The sequence below is a fragment of the Muntiacus reevesi genome, chromosome 3 (assembly GCF_963930625.1).
Source record: "Muntiacus reevesi chromosome 3, mMunRee1.1, whole genome shotgun sequence".
Taxonomy (NCBI): domain Eukaryota; kingdom Metazoa; phylum Chordata; class Mammalia; order Artiodactyla; family Cervidae; genus Muntiacus; species Muntiacus reevesi.
Genome location: NC_089251.1, coordinates 157,568,408 through 157,585,061, shown reverse-complemented (window position 1 = coordinate 157,585,061; position 16,654 = coordinate 157,568,408). Strand labels below are relative to the sequence as shown.

The 16,654-nt window shown below is 58.8% G+C and overlaps 1 protein-coding gene across 1 annotated transcript; it reads right to left on the bottom strand.

The window, feature by feature from the left end:
* Positions 1-379: 379 nt before the first annotated feature.
* On the bottom strand, positions 380-10,859 carry DACT2 (dishevelled binding antagonist of beta catenin 2). The gene is made up of 4 exons (XM_065927715.1): positions 10,623-10,859; positions 4,601-4,733; positions 3,238-3,501; positions 380-2,460 (listed from the first exon to the last, which is right to left on the bottom strand). Exons 1-4 carry the CDS (start codon positions 10,857-10,859, stop codon positions 938-940), a joined length of 2,157 nt encoding a protein of 718 aa, XP_065783787.1. The 3' UTR covers positions 380-937.
* Positions 10,860-16,654: the final 5,795 nt, after the last annotated feature.

Below are 16,654 nucleotides of genomic sequence, written 5' to 3'. Positions count from 1 at the left end.
TCCTGTGTACAACCTTTTACCAAAAAACCCATCACTAGTAGGTTTGGCTTCTTCCTTCAAGTATCAATACAGTTTCAGAAAAAGCTTAGGAAGACCCTTTCCCCAGGATGGCCGAAGGAGCCCAGACCCCCTGAGGCTTCCCGGGGGGCGGGGGGATGCCCCTGCCCCCCAGGTCTTCTCTCTGCCTCCAGGCCACAGAAGCAACTTGGAAAAATTCCGTGTAAAGTGCTGTATGAACTGAAGATGCTCTCAGCAGGCAGATTCCCCGAAAATCCCACCTTCTGGAAAAGCTGAGGGACCTTTCATTTGAAAAATAAACACCACACACAAGGGGTTCTTTTCAAAAGCACTTTTATGCTCAACACATGAGTGTTGGAAAGAGTGTGGCGTGGACTCACATGAAGCGCGCTCTTCCCCCGGGGTGAGAGGGCGTCCTCACGGTGGGAAGGACGAGGGTTTGCTGACCACCAGCTACGTCCCCGGGGCGGGGAGGCTACGGGGGCAGACTGACTTGCAAAGACAATGGCATTCCAGGTGTTTATTCACCTGGAGCGTTTGACAAGGACTCATATTCCAACCCAGTTTCTATAGCAGTGCTGCAGCCATCGGGGGTACCGCCCACCCCCCAACGTGCACCAGCCCGAGGGCACCCATCCCGGCTCAGGGCACAGGGCCTGGGAGGCCGGCCGTCAGGTCTGCAATCCCGGGGTCCCGGAGACGGTCTCCACTGGGCCCCGTGGGCGACGCACCCAGAGTCACAGCCTAACCCGGGGTGACACACCTAGGGACACCCCGGCAGCTCCTCTGAGGGGACCCCTGTCAAAGGGTGGCTTCGGGGACCAAGCAGAGCTGTCAGATGGCAGCCCGCACACCAAACGCGAGTGAGCGAGGCTGGGCGGTCCGAAGCCAAGAGGCCCCTCTGCCGGCGGGCGGCCCCTCACACCATGGTCATGACCTTCAGGGCGGCCGGCTGGAACCTGCGGATCTTCCTCTTGAGGGCCTTGGAGGCCTTGACGCGGCACAGCCTGGGCACCGGGGGCAGGGCCGGCCTGGAGCTGGCGCGGGCCCGCTGGCCCGGCCGCCCGCCGCCCCCCGAGTCGCTGCCGCTGGACTCGGCGTCCCCGAAGCGGCTGGCGGTGTGGTCGCTGGCCTCATCCCCGCTGCTTTCGGCTGCGGTGGAGAGCAGCAGCGAGGCGCACTCGGCCGAGCCCTCGGAGCCCTCCGACGCGCTGCGGGCGCGGGCGTCCTGCGGGGGCGGCGGGGGCCTGGGCCTGACAAACACGGGCCTCGGGAGGCCCCCTCTCCGGGCTGCGGGCCTGCGGGGTCCCAGGCCGGGGTCCGGGCGCGCCCGGGCCGAGATCTCCACCGAGGACTGCCACCGGCGCTGCCTCTTCCGTGCCGCGCCCCCGGACGCCCCTAGCGGCGCGGCTTCCCAGGGGAACAAGGCCTGAGCCGACGCACGGTGACCCTCCCGCCGTGCCACCAGCAGGGGCAGGAAGAAGGACACGGGGTAGAGGCTGGACTCGGAGCAGGACCGGCCGGGCGCCTCTGCGGCCAGCGTGGGCCTCCGGGGAGCACCCCCTGACTCTGGGGACGGCCGGGGGACCCCGAGGGCGCCCCACTGCAGCTGCGGCCTCCCAGGCCCCTGCGTCTTGTCGCTGGGCCCCCTCCTGATCATCACAGGCCTGGTCTTGGGGGGTCCTGTGGGGGAAGCTCCGCTGGCAACCAGGTGGGGGTGGGCGCAGCGTCCGTCCACTCGCCCGCTCGGCCACCTGCCTCCGCCCGTCCAGCCAGCAAGCGCCGTCGGCTGAGCGGGGCAGCGGGGAGCGGGGGCCCGGCCACAGGCCAGCTGGGGGGCGTCTGGACGGGTCTCCCCTCGCATGTGCCCACACGAGGGGCCGGGTCCCCCCTCGGGATGGCTGCTGGGGCGTGGGGTGCCCAAAGAGGGCGCAGGTGGCGGCCGGGCGAGGCTGTCCCCGCAGGCGGCCCCGCTCACCACTGCCCTCCCGGAGGTGCAGGCCGGCTTCTCCAGGCCACCTTCATCGTCCACCTTCCGGGCTCCGAGCTGCGGTGGGGCTGGGGACGCCTCCCCTCTGGCGGGCCCCCGCGCACTCCCTCGGGCCCGCAGCCGCAGCAGCCGCTCAATGTAGGCTGCAGCGGGGCCAGCCTCGAAGGCCAGCCCGGAGCGGACGGAGCTGGGGCCTGCGGGGCTGGCGGGGGGCGGCCGGGGCGGCACGCGGCCCTCGCTCTGCGGCGTCTCCCTGGTCAGAGCGAACAGCGGGCTCTGCAGGGCCACGGCGTGCAGCGGGCTGGGGTAGGGGTACACCTCCCGGCCGCCCCGGGACACCAGGTCGCACTGGTACTTGGGGTCCACGCCGTGGCAGAGGAAGGGAGAGGCCGCGGGGTGTGCCCCGGCTTTCTGCAGCCCCGCGTCGGCCGGCAGGATCCTTTCAAGGTCACCTGGGAAGGAGAAAAAGGGGGAGGCGTCAGCGAGGGAAGCCGCACGCGCCGCCCTGGGTAGGAAGCGCCGCCCGCGCGGCCTCAGCAGGACGACCCCGGCTCTGCGCAGGCGCCGCCCTGGGGCAGGACGCGCCCCCTCCCGGCTGCGGCAGGACGACCCCGGCCCCGCAGACGCGGCGCCGAACACGCGGGCAGCCTCCGCACGCCCGCCACCCGGGCCGATCCAGCCACAGCTGGGCGCGGGGGGGCGAGGCTGAGACCCTGACGCTCCGTTCCCGCCCTCGTGCGGCAAAGGTGCAGAGCACGCAGCGAGAAGGGGGGTCGCCCACGCGGGCGGCTGGGACAAGGTCACGGGACAGACAGCCCCGAGACGCCTGCAGACGCGCCCAGCACCCTGCTGGCTCGGGTCCAGCACCAGGAGTGAGGTGCCTCTCCTCCTTTCGGGACCGTCCGAGGGACAGGGTGGGGGGCGCCGCGGGTGAGCTGAGCTCTCTCCACATCCATGTCCAGCGCTGCCCCACCCTGGTCTCGGGCGGGCCACGGAAGGGTGCGGAAGGATGCTCGTTTTAAATAAGAAGACGTGCTTTCCATTGCCACAGCCCTGCTGCGACGGACAGAAGCGGGCCTTTGATTCCTCCGTCCATCCACCCAAAAGCCGAAAAGCCCACGGAAACCCTGGAGCAGCCCCTGTTGGGGTGAAACCTCCCCCACTTGCCCGCGGCTCCCTGTTCTGTGCTCGGCAGCTCGGGGCTGCCCCCACCTCCTGGCTGTCCTCACCTGTGGACACGGGCCGCGGCCGGGGCTCCTCCTGCAGTAGCTGGCCTGGCCCCTCCTCGCCGGCTGGGGGCCCCCACGCAGGCAGGGGACCCCCGCACACGGCGGTCTCGTCGGCCGAGCGGGGCCGGCAGTCCCCTGAGCAGGGGCTGGCCTCGGGGGCGGCGGGCAGCAAGGTGCCCAGGGAGCAGGACACGTGGTCGCTGCACACGGACGTGCAGGAGGTCGACAGGGAGCAGGAGCCGCCGTCGCTCAGCTCGTAGAAGCCTGGCGGGGGAGAGAGGCGCTCAGCGGCCCAGGGAGCCGGTGCGAGGGGGCCGTGGGGCTGGGGGGGCCGGGATGCCCAGGAACCCCGCTGCCTCCTGTGCCCCCGGGGTCAGCGGGCCCTCGCCCCCCGCTTGCTCACCCCTCTGGGGCAAGCGGCTCAGTCCCCCACGTGGCCACTGGCGTCCAGCCTGGGAGTGGAACCCTCCTCTCCCCTCCCTCCTTGAGCCCCTCAATCTCCACCTGAGGCATCAACCAGAAAAGGGGCAGCGTTCCGGAAGACCCCCGCCCGGCCCTGCTACATGCGTGACAACCCAGACCGCGGAAGGATCTTTCAAACAGAAAAACAGACGCGTCAGAGCGCACTGTACCCGGGGAGACGCCGGCCTCCCGGGTTTGCTGTCTGAGCCGCCGTCTGAGCCCGGAACCTGGAGAGGAAGCCCAGGTGCCCAGGGCCGTGTCGGCCAGAACGATGCTAACCATCAATGTGCGACCTTGAACGACCTTGACGCAGGGCACCCAGGCAGCGGGGAGGACGCAGTACTGCCTTCAGGCTGAATAAACCTATGGACTCAAAACTCCTATTGTCACACAAAAGCTGTTATTTACAGCCTCCACGTCCGCTCCACCCCAACACAGCCCAGAATATGCCTCAGCCCAGGGAGAGGAGAGAAACTCATGCGGTTTCTTCCCCCCAGAGCAGTATTTCCCCAACTAAACAGTTCATACAGCACTCTGTCTTCTTTTTTCCCGTGCGTGCTAAGTTGCTAAGTCGTGTCTGACTCTGACACCCTAGGGCCTGCAGCCCACCAGGATCCTCTGTCCATGGGATTCTCCAGGCGAGAACACTGGAGGGGGTTGCCGTGCCCTTCTCCAGGGGATCTTCCCGGCCCAGGGATCGAACCCGCGTCTCTTGTGTCTCCTGCATTGGCAGGCGGGTTCTTTACCACCAGCACCCCTTGGGAAGCCCCCCTTTCTTCCCAATCGCACTTAAATACAAGCACTGAAAATATTCAGCTCCTTCTGTGACGCGCACTGTCGGGCGCGGCCGTGGCTGCTGACCCCGGGGCCCGAGCAGCGGTGGGCTCGCCGGCCGGCGTACCGGAGCTGGGCCTGCTGTCGCTGTCCGCGGCCTCGCCGGGGCCCCTGCGCACGTCCAGCTGCAGCGCGCTGATCTGCCGGTCCAGCTGGTCCAGGTGCGTCTGCAGGCCGACGTCCTGGCGTCTCAAGCGGTCCTAGGAAGGGACAGAGCAGGGCACGGGGCGGTTCTGAGTCCAGACCAGGAGACCAGGGCGCCCCGTGAAGCCGGCTCACTCGCGCGGCAACCTCCCCAACCCCCCACGAACCCCGGCCTGCAGCCCCGCGCCCCACCCCGCACACGGGCTCCCAGCTGCCGCCGCCGCGCCACCGGCTTGTCTTCCCAGGTACAGACGCCGGAATCAGCGACGGTCACTTAGACATCTTCCTTTATAAGGAGACGGGGTAACGCCGCTTATGAGAGTGGACTGGGATCTAAACCAGCCCGAGGCCCCCGCCTCCAGCCGGAGCCACCGAGGGGATCGTCAATGTCTTTCCATTCTGCAAGAGCCCGCTGTCCCGGGCGCGCGCCTCGTGGACCCTGCGACTGGCGCCTGTGTCACCACGTCCCTTCACGGCTGCCCGTCTGGGGCACCGGGGGGCTGGGCTTTCAGCTCTTCGGGGGACAGGAGCGTCCCCAGGAGAGAAAAAGGGCCCTGCCTTCTGCAGAGCCTTAGCCTGCACGGCGCAGATGTGTCTCCCTGGTGGCTCAGAGGTAAAGAATCGCCTGCAATGCAGGAGACCCGGGTTTGATCCCTGGGTCAGGAAGATCCCCTGGAGGAGGAAATGGCCACCCACTCCAGTATTCTTGCCTGGAGAATCCCATGGACAGAGGAGCCTGGCGGGCTATACAGTCCACGGGGCCACAAAGACTTGGACACGATGGAGCTGTGGTGTCCCAAGGACGAAAGACCAAGTGAACAAGCAGGGTCTTGGAATGGAGGCAGGGAACAAACCAGACCCTTATATTCTTCCCCTCCCCGTGTCGTGACCATTAATGAACCTCAGGTCCTCCTGAGCAGGATAACCTGGCTCCCCTCCCACCCCACAGGGAGAAGGCATTTGCCTTCCTCTCCCCACCCAGTGTACCTGCCTCATCCCACGAGCACACGACCCGCAAGGCCCCATCCCGCGCCTGGCACCCTGGGCATAAAGGTGCACCAAGGGCCCTGGTCAAGGTCGGCTCTCCCTTGAGCAGGCCCGCTGTTCTAACCGCCTCTCCACTCCAACAGCTCCATGCTCCTCTCATTCTGCCTCACGTCTGGGAATTCTTTTCCAACCCGCGCGTGGACCATGAGATGAGCGACTCACACACGCACACACACACACACGGCCCGCACAGGAGGCGCTGAGAACGGTCCTGCAGGGTTCCGGGGAGCGGGGAGGGGCCTGCAGGAGGGGTGCCCGGCGCGGGGACGCAGCCTGCGCTGCCCTGCACCTTCTGGTCTCAGGGCCCACCTGCCAGCTCTGTCCTGCTCCGGGCCTCGGCTTCCCTGGCTGTGAGATGGGTTACTGTGCGTGTTAACTACATGCATGTGAGTATCATGTAACACACACACATGTATGCAGTTGATGCTCACAATACACGTCCACACGCGTACACACACGTGAGTCACATGCACGGGAAATAGCACTCGTGTTTCACAGACGCTGACGTCCTCCCTTTAGTGATAAAACTGCACCCTGTTTTCGAGGCTCACTGCCTAAATCTCTTGTTTTGATTAGCAATGAAGTTCAAGGCCAAAAATTAGTGAGTGCAATTATATGAGTCTTCCTGTTTAAAAAGGTGATTAATTGTATTTCTATATATTATATAGGAAATGAGGAATTACGTCAGCAATTTCAATAAATACGAGAAGTCAGTCCCAGAGGGGCAGGTGGCAGCAAGTTCTGATTCTCACGGGACGACGCCGTCGGCACGCTGCTCTGGGTTAGGGGCCGGGCCGGCGCCGGTGGGTGGACCATCCGGTCCACATCCACCTGCTCAGGAGCCGATGCAGGGGTCTCAGAACAACCCCCCCATTTTGCAGCAAGACAGCCTCCAGCCTCGTGGAACAGTATCTGTAAAGGCAGCACTGCGAAAGGCAGTCCCAAGTTTATTCACGCCTTGCACACTCAGAACCACCGAGACTCCCCGGGTCCCCTAGCAGCGCCCCTGAACATTCTCGCAGCGGGAAACCCTCCCCGGGGGACGGACCTGGGAGATGGGACGGGGCTCCAAGAGGGGCTCCAGCCGGGGAGAAACACTTAGATGCAAACAAAGGGCGTTTTTACTGCCCGAGACTTTCTCCTCCCTGGGCCCTGGGGCAGGCGGAAACCTCAGCTGCCTGCTCAACCACGCTTCCCGGTTTGAACGCATCGATGAGACCTCCTCCTTCCCCAGCCACGAGTCCCTTCCTCCGAGGCCCATTCTGGCTTTTTCCTCCCTCTCCAACCCGGCCCCGACCAAAACTGACCCTGGTCTGTTTGTGCTGGAATAAATGCTCTGTGATTACCGTGTGCCCGGCCTGGCCTGCAGCTGGCCGTTTCTGTTTAATGTCGAAAGGCCCCGGTACCTTCCAGGGAATGACTGTGTCCGGAGGAGCCCGCCGCACCGCGACAGGGCGTCTCACCCCGGAGGTGCACTGTCCTCCATGGGGGGTTATGTCTCTGCTTCTCCTTAACCCCGCCGCGGGCTCTAAGGCTGTGCTAAGTCGGAGGTTCCTGGGGAACCTGCGCTGAGCGTGGCCCGCTGCGGAGCCAGGCACACAGCCTCCCTGCGCTCACATGCGTTTCTGCAGAGACAAGTGTGTGGCAGAAAAGTCATCACGGCGTGAACGCGACGGCAGTGCCGCTCGGGCTCCCTCCAGAGCAGCGAGCCTCGAGCCTCGCTGCCCCGCGCCCCCGGCGCACCGCAGGCCTTCCGGCTCACAGTCGGGGCAGCACATCCTGTCTGAGTCCCCCAAGCCTGGAAGGAGAGACAGCGGGGTTCCCGGGAGCGGGGAGCCCCCGCGGGCCTCCGTGTAGACCCCCAAGCTCCCTGCCACACCAGTGAACTGAGACTCTAGGGCACATCGGGCAACCTGCACTTCGACAAGCGCCCCAGGGACCAGCGTTCCGTGACCACGAACACTTGAGAACTTCTACCCGCGGAACACCGTTACAACCAGACGTCTGGCTTAGCCCCATCTTCGAACTGCTGACTTCACAGGCTGCAGAGGCGGAGCTGATTTCCACTTGCTTTGCCCTTTTGCTCCCATCTGCAACCCGGCTTTCCAGCCTCTCAAAGTTCTGCAGCAGATTCGGAGGGCGAGGGGGAGAAACATCCCCACATTTGGGGTACAGACGGCATCTAGAACACCTCCACCCTCTCCCCGAGCCCCGGGCACACGCACAGGACGCAGCTTGGGCATCAGCCCGGCGGGACCTCGAGAGCCCCAGCCGGCTGGAGGAGAGGCCCTCGGGAGGCGGGCCCAGGTGAGCCTCGGGGTGCTGGCGCCGCACAAAGGGGCCCAGCCAGGCCGTGGACACCCCTGCGCCAGTCCGTGTCCCCCGAGCGGTCCTAGGACAGCGGCAGACGCTGCGGCTCCGACGGCAGTCAGACCCCAGCTCCTGCTGAAGGCCAGCGCCTGCCAGGGAGGGGGAGCCGCTGCCGCTCGGGCCGGGCAGCGTGACCAGCAGGAAACTCCCCGCAGGGTCCTGGTGGGTGCCCAGAGCATGCCCTCCCATCCCCCAGGCCCCTCGCGCTGGTGGCTCCTGGCGGGACATAAAGCTTCGGTGCTCTCCAGGGCGTCCAAGGCTTCCCATCAGGGCCGCTGGGAACCTGACCCTGACAGAGACGGGAAGGGCAGTCGAGTCTCAGGGAAGGACTATCCCTGGAAGATGGACAGGTGACCGCAGCGCCGGCCACAGAGGCAGGGTCGGAGGTCACGGGGCTTTCATGAGCTCGGAGTCTAGGACACGGAGACGGTAAACATGAAACCTCCTTCCCCTCTGCTATCAGCAGTAACGGGAGCTCGTTTATTTATCCAGCGAAGACTCACTAAGCACCTACTTCGCACTTCCTGCTGTGACTTCAGACGCGGCAATTAACAAGGCGCAGCTCCTCGTGGTAAGTGTTGATGTGGGGACCACTCCTAAAGGCAGCGTAAATCCCCGGGTGCTCAAGCTCATTCGCACTTGGGACGTCTGGGGACACAGCTGCTGCGGGTCCCATAAAAGTTCTTCCTGTCTTCACACCTGATTGGCGCCCCCTGCCCAGGTTAACCCAGGCTGGGTGGCAGGGGGCCCTGCCTGAGCCGCAGTTACCCAAGTGTGAGACGGAGATGGAGGCGAAGGCCCTGTGGTTGCAGCCTTCACTACAGAACTGGGATCACTCCTAAAACTTTCCCTGTAAGAAAGATGTGAGCCTGTTAATCGCTGGGCTGATGTCACACGTACTCAATCCTTCTCTTCTGATCACACAGTCTGTGCCAAGAACAAAGTTTCAAGACAAAGCGTGCGTGTTCCTTCTGGTCCCCACATTAAAAAAAAACAACAAAAAACCGGTTTGATCTTCTCTCCCAAAAGGCTACTTGTAATTAGAGGCTGAGAACCCACAAGTCTGATTTGTATATGACTTAAGCTCAGTTAATCATCAACTGTACTCCAGCTCCCCCGAGAGAACAATGCAGAGCAGCACCCCAGCGCTCCTTCCCGTCACACGCATGTCAGGCACCTTTGTGGGCTCTTGTGTGCCTCCTCCAGGGAGGCTGTGTCTGGGCGCACACACACGTGCGCGCGCACACACACACACACACACGGCAGCCACACCTGCAGCTCTGACTGGATTAGATGTCAGGGGGGCGGTGAAAAGCCTATAAAGGCCCACTTGGTAACTGGCTCCTTCCCTCCACGGAGGAGCGGGGGATCCCAGGAGAGGCTGCACCATCAGGAGACAATGTGCAGAGACAGCAGGAGTCCCGGGAGGCATCGCAAGACACTGGGCCTCCGGATTCTCTAACCCAGAAGCAGCTCACAAATCACTGACACGACAGGACTGCGCTAAGCTGACAGCAGCGTGGCGGCTTCATCCAGCCTGCTTTGCACAGACGGCACCTTTAAACAGGGCCGAGTTAGCTTCCCAGTCAAAAGGCTCTCCACGTGGGGCAACAGACTCAGCTCTCAAATAGGCATCTTTCTACGGACTGTAGCCCACTCAGTCATGTCTGGCCACTGCTGAACCCACGGACTGAAGCCCGCCAGCGTCCTCTTCCCATGGGATTCTCCGGGCAAGAACACTGGAGTGGGTTGCCATTTCCTCCTCCAAGGGATCTTCCAGACCGAGGGATCGAACCCAGGTATCCCAAATTGCAGGCAGATTCTTTACCATCTGAGCCACCAGGGAAGCCGTCTAATTTTTCATTAAAAAAGTACCACAACCCTGCAAAAACTCTCTTCAGCTGATGCCAATACATGAAGTGAAATCACACAGCAGATCAGTATCGGGGCAGTGACACGAGTGTCCTCAGTGGCACAGAAGGGCCGGGCGTGTGGAGGAGCCCGTTGCGGCCCCGGAGGCTTGGTTCCACCGCCTCTCCGTCCAGAGGACACACCTCTTTTCGTAGGTCAGGTTACATTTTAAAGTTGGAAAAGAGGCCTCATCAGATCCACGCTTCCCCCAACGTCTAGTTACAATGACACGACCCCAGAGCTCAGCTGGGCGCGGGCCAGCTGGGGGGGTGCGTGGCACGCCGTCCCCCGACCCACTCCGCAGGGAGACGCTGGCGCCCGGAATAGGCATCCCAAGGATCCCCCTCAGGGCAAACCGATTTGATGCGTTCTTATCAACGCAACAGGGAAACTCCAACACACAGGAATTCATCCTCAAAGTCTGTGTGCGCGGGGCGACACGCAGAGCCGGGCGCAGCCCCAGGGTGCGGGCGGGCCGGCAGCTCTCAGGACCCGCATCCGTGGGGCCTCCGCGTCCGTCTGCGTTGGGACCAAGACGCGTCCTCCGAGGCCGCCGAGGGTGCCCCCCGATCGGTCGCTTCCGCCCGCCGCCCCCGCGCCCCCCGCGCGCTCCTTACCAGCTGCTCCTGCAGCGCCGCCAGCGCCGCCTCCAGCCGCAGCTCGTGGGCGCGGGGGCCGCGGGGGGCGGCGGGCCCGGGCGGGGGCGGCCCGGCCAGCGCGCCCCACACGCGCGCCTGCTGCCTGGCGCGCAGCCCCCGCAGCTCGTGCAGCCCCGCGAGCGCCGCGCGCAGCCTGGCGCCCACCCGGCGGCGGTCCCAGCCCGCGGGCCCCGGCGGGCCGCTCGGCGCCCACATCCCGCGCTCGGCCCCGCGAGCCGCCCCGGCCTCGCTCCCGGCCTCCGGAGCGCCCGACCGTGCGCGCGGCCTCCGCGCCGCCGCCGCTCCCCGCCCCTGGCCCGCGGGCCGCCGAGGCGGGCTGGGACCTATCGGTGGCCGCGGAGGCGGCGTCTGCGCCCGCCCCGGGGTCACAGCGGCCGCCCCCGGGCCCGCCCCGTCGGCGGGGCCCCGCGCCCTGGGCACCCGGGCCGCGCGCTCCCGGTGCTCCGGAGGGCGCACGGTGACCCCGGAGGGGGCTTCCCGGGGAAGAGCCGCCGCGCGGGCGGCGGGAAGGTGTGAAAGTAGACCGAAGGCGGTGGGAGGTTTTGTTCAGGTTAAAAGCAAGTTTTTTAAAAAACAAATTGCTGCATGTGTCGCTTGTAGGATTGTTACCATTATGAACTTATTAGAGCTTTGGAAAAAAAAAAAAACCTCCCCTTTTCCTAGAAACCTTAGCTTGTCCTTTAAAAGAAATTTTGTAATGAAAGCTTTATTCAGATAAAACTCCCCTTTTTAGCATATACAGTTCAATGGCCCCTTAGCATATTCACCAAGTTATGCAACTACCTGAGATATCATTCACAGACCACCTAATTCCCCTTTTTACAATGTACAGTTCAATGGCTCCTTAGTATACTCACCAAGAACTGTCTATCACCACAATCGCCTTCATAAGGTTTTTACCTCCGTCCCCCAAAGAAGTCCTGCCTAGCTAGTGGTCCAGTCCTCCCGAGGCACCCCCAACATGAAGCTGCCTATTTGGGACATTTTATACAAATAGAATTAAACAAGAGACGGTCTTTTAGGACTGACTTCTGTTACTGAGCACACTTTCAAGGTTCATCCAGGCTGTAGCAAGTATTACTTCATTTCTTTTTATTGGTGAATAATGTTCCACTGTATGGCAGGACCCGCTTCTATTTATCTGTCTATTCCTTACCAGGCTGTTTTCCACTTCGGGGATAACTATTATGATTACTGCTGCTATGGACATTCACGTGCAAGTTTTTTCTTGTGTGTGTGGATGTGTTTTCATTTCTCTTGAGTGCTTACCTAAGGGTGGACTTGCCGGGTCCTTAGTAACTTCTGTGAACAGGATTCTGAGGAATGGCCAGGCTGCTTCCCACCACTTCCCGCTCCCATCCGCACTGTCTGAGGGTTCCAAGTGCTCCACACCCTCACCAGCATGAGTCTTCTCGGTGTTAGCTGTTCCAGGATGAATGAAGTGGTCTCTCGTCCTGACTTTGATTTCCGTTTTCCTCGTGGCATGTGATGCTAGTAGCTTTTCACGTGCTTATCGGCTGTGTGTCTTTAGCAAAATGTCTGTTCAGATCCTTTGCCCGTTTTTTAAAAAACTAGGTTGTCTTCTTTTTGAAATGTAAATATTCTGTGTGTATAAACACTTCCATTTCAGGGACATGATCTGCAAGCATTTCATTCACTCTGTGGGGTATCATTTCACCCCCTTGATACTGTACTTGGCAGCAAAAAGTTTAAACTTTGACCAAGTCCAAATTATCTTTTTGTTCATTAGTCGCCTGTTCTTTCAGTGTCATTTCTATGAAACCATTGTCTAATCCAAGGTCAAAGATTATATCTGAGCTTTTTTTCTAAGTTTTTAAAAATAGTTTTGGTGCTTATGTTGAAGTTTCTGGTCTGGTTTTAGTTAATTTTTGTGCATGTTATGAGGTAGGGGTCCAACTTCATTTTTAAACATGTGAATATTCAGTGTTCCCAGCACCACAGTTAGAAAGACAATTTTTTGTCCATTAAATTACCCTGGGACATTTGTTGAAAATCAGTTGATTGAGAAAAATCAATTCCTGGATTCTCAATTCTATCTCACTAGTGTATCTGTCTGTCCTTAAGTCAATTCTGCATTGTTTTGATTATTGTAGCTTTGTAGTGAGTTTTCTAGTCAGGAAGTATAAGCCATCCATTTCTGTTCTTGTTCAAGACTGTTTTGGCTTTTCAGGGCTCATTGCACTTCCACATGAGTTTTAAGCATAGCTTGTCAATTTCTGTAAAGAAGGCAGCTGGGATTTTAAGGGTGACTGCTTGGAGTCTGTGGATTGCTTGAAGAAGTGTTGCTGCCTTAAGGGTGGGTCTTCTGAACCATAAATGTGGGAGATTTTTCCACTTGTTTAGGCCTTTAATGAATAGTGTTCTGTAGTTTTCAGTGTTCAAATCTTGCACTTCTTTTGTTAAATTTATTTCTACAAATTTTATTCCTTTCCAAATTATTATAAATGGAAATGTCTTCTAATTTCATTTTCAGAATGTTCATTGCTAGTGTATAGAAATAAGCAATTAATTTTTGTACACTGATCCAAGCAAGTTTTCTGAATTTTTTTTACTAGTTTAATGGATTTTTAGTGGATTCCTTTGCATTTTTAAAAATTTACAAAATTGTGTCATCTGGACACACTTCTTGCTTTCCTAGTTAGATGGTTTTAATTTGTTTTTCTTGCCTTATCACTCTGCCTGGGACTTCTAGCACAGGTTGAATAGAAGTGGTGAGAACAGGCACCCGCGTCTTGTTCCTGCTCTTGGAGGGGGAGGGACATTCAGTCTTGAACTCTTGGGTAAAATGTTGGCTGTAGGTTTTCCTTAGATGCCTTTTATCTGAGTGAAGAAATTCTTATTGAGTCCTAGGTTCTTGAGTGTTTGTATCGTTGAATTTTTCAGATTATGTTTCTTTTGTTTTTTCCCTTGGGTCTCTACATTTATCATATCTAATACTGAGAAAAGCGTTAGACTGAGATTAAGGAGACCTCAAGTCCAAGCTTGTTTGCCTTCAATTTTCTAAACTATAAAATAAGTTTATTGATGATTCCTAATGCTACTTTCTTTGTAACCAAAAAAAAAAAAAAAAGTATGATTCTTCTTTACATTTTATTCCAAAGAGAGATTTAGAGAGAAAGAGTGGCCATGAGCCTTTTTTGGTTATCTGTCATCTCCCCATCTGTGATGAACTTAATGGTGTCTTTTGAGGAACTGAAACTCTTAATTTTGCATCAAGAAAGTCAAAGATATTATTTAACCTTGAAGATATTATGTAAAGCCGCTTCTAGAAGCTTTAATATTTTACCTATCTCATTTAGATCTACAATCCACCTGAAATGGCTCTTTGTTTATTGTACGGGACAGAGAGGTCACACTTCACTTTTTCCCACAGGCGTGTCTCAGTGCCATAGTTTTTGCCCCAGATGTCTTAGTGTCTGCTTCCTGCACAAAGCTGTTATCCTAAATAACCAAATTCAGTCCTTAAAATCAGGAAATTGTCACTGGTTCGTAGTCATCATCTAATTTTCACACCCAGTGCGGGTCTGATCCCACATAACGTCCTCTGGCTCAGACTGAGGCGCTTGCCTGGCCTGCCGTGCTGGTGGTCTCCCGGCCTGGAGGGGGGAGGTCTCCGGCCTGGGAGGGGGCCCCGTCTGCCCTTGGCCCCTCGCTTCGCGCTTCTGAAGATGCTGTGCTATCAGAACCAGTCATTTTGTAGGCTGCTCCTTGACTCCGTCTCGCTGAGGCTCCCTCCTGGGTTGTCTGTGCTTCTGAGCGGGAACATCAGGCTGCGTGCGGTGCTCCTTGCATCTTAACCGAAGGGGACGCTGCCCCACCCCCTCTGACCCCGTCATCTGTATCGGTAGCTCTGTCTGTCCGTCCCTTCGTCTGTCCACCGTCTCGCCGTCCATCTGTCTCTGTGACAGTTGGCTTGTCCGCTGTGGGCTGTGCTGGGGCTTCGCCGCGGCTCAGGCTCTCCTCCGGCTGCGGCGAGCGGGCGCTGCTCTGGCTGCTGAGCCTGGCTGCACTGCTTCTCACGCAGCGGCGTCTCTGTCGGCGCGGAGCGCGGGCTCGAGGGCACGCCGGCCTCAGCAGTTGTGACGCGTGGACTCGGTAGCTGTGGTGCACGGGCTTGGTTGCTTTGTGGCGTGTGGGGTCTTCCCAGATCAGGGATCGATCCTGAGTCTCCGGCATTGGCAGGTGGATCCTCCACCACTGAGCCACCGGGGAAGCTCCTGTTAATCTATTTACCTATCCATCGATCCGTCGATCCATCGATTCATCTGTCTGTCTGTAACCGATCAACTGTTCGGAGTGGAAAAGGAGTGGAAGTGGGAGAAGGAGATAAGAGCCCCGAAGAGCTTCTGGGTTTTGCTCCCCACGTGGGGCAGGCAGAGAAGGGCTCTGACGTCCCAGTGCTGGCCTGGTGCTGCGGGGGGGCAGAGAGGCTGGGCAGTCCTCCCCAGCCTTGGGCCTCAGTGCTCCTCCTTTGGAGGTGGGCATGCCTCGGGATGGCGGGAGGCAGTCCGCGTGCCCAGTTGCCCCTGCACGCCAGCCTCTGCTGTTCTGGGATTTAGGGATGTGATGAGGGGACCCGAGGGCCCCTCACTCTCTGAATGTCCTGGGAGCCGGGGCAGGGGAGACGTTCGCGTCCGTAGTGCTCTTGGGAGCATCTCCCTCGTTCCTGGCCCGGGAAGGACATGAGACCCGAGGCTGCAGACTCCGGACTCCATCTCCTGCTCTGAGTTTCCTGGGGCTCAAATGTCAGCTGTTACCTCCTTCCTTAGCCCCTGCACTCCCCTGGGGTGACAGTGAAGTCAGATCAGAGGGGCAGGCCTGTCCTTTGTGAGTGCTGGAGGGTCTGAATGTATGAGACTTATTCAATGATTATACATTTATGTAGATCTTAAAGATTATCATTTAACTGTAATTAAATAGGGATGAAGGAAATGTGTATAAGATACCAAGAAATAACAAACTGAATTAAAATTTGTGAGTGTTTAAAAAGCGCAGCTGCAAACCAGCAGGGTCGCTGTGGAGCAGAAGAAAATTGGGGGTCGTTCAGCCGCTTGATGCGGTTCTGGGTGGCATTCTCCACTGGGTTACTTGTTCTCTTGTTCGTCAGTTTGTTTGTGCGATGAGCCAGTGTTCACACGCACGTGCACACGACCCTACAAGCTGTTAGAGACGGAAGAGAGCTGGAGGTGCTGGGAAGGCCCGCCCCCACACACCCTCCTCCGCCTGACCCCTCCCGGCCCCGCCCCCTCCAGCTCAGCCTCCTGTGGCCCCTCGGTTCCCCAGGGCCTTTGCACAGGCCGTGCCTCCCCTGAAGCCTCGGCCTCCACGTCCGTGTGGCCTCCCCTCCCCTACTCACGCCTTTTTTCAGGTCAGGCTCCCGTCAGGCTTGCCCGGGCCTGGCCCAGGGCTCACCGTGCACTTCTCCTTTTTGCAGCACTCTGTCCTGTCACATTCTTTAACTTGCTTGTCTGTTATGATCCTTGTTTCTTGTTTGTTTCCCTCACCAGACTGTAAGCTGGGTGAGAACAGAGACCTTCATTTTTAAACTGATGTATTTTAGGTGCTAGCCTGGCTCCAAGTAGCTGCCTAGTAACATTTGCTGAAGAAACTCTTGGTAATTTGTTCATCATTGAGCTGAAAGGAGACTTTGGAACTATATCTGGGGAATTCCCTGGTGGTCCAGTGATTTTGACTCTGTGCTTTCACTGCCAGGACCTGGGTTTGATCCCTGGTCTGGGAGCTAAGATCCCACAAGCTGGAGTGGTTTGGCCGGAAAAAAAAAGAGAGAGAGAGGAAAAAATGATATCATGCTTTTCTTAGATCATCCCTCATATGATATAACATTTTTACATTGTTGAGTTTTGTTGCAAAAGTATTACATAAGTTTCAAGAGATACATAAAGAAAATTTAATATTTTCTAATGTCTGACTCAGGGAACATGAATCTGAGCAAACTCTGGGACACAGTG

Excerpts from the sequence above, each read along its gene's own strand:
- DACT2 (XM_065927715.1), bottom strand. The coding sequence starts at position 10,859 with ATGTGGGCGCCGAGCGGCCCGCCGGGGCCCGCGGGCTGGGACCGCCGC. Across the intron at positions 4,734-10,622 it reads CGGCGCTGCAGGAGCAGCTG|GACCGCTTGAGACGCCAGGA; the intron begins GTAAGGAGCGCG and ends GTCCCTTCCTAG. Across the intron at positions 3,502-4,600 it reads CGACAGCAGGCCCAGCTCCG|GCTTCTACGAGCTGAGCGAC; the intron begins GTACGCCGGCCG and ends CTCCCCCGCCAG.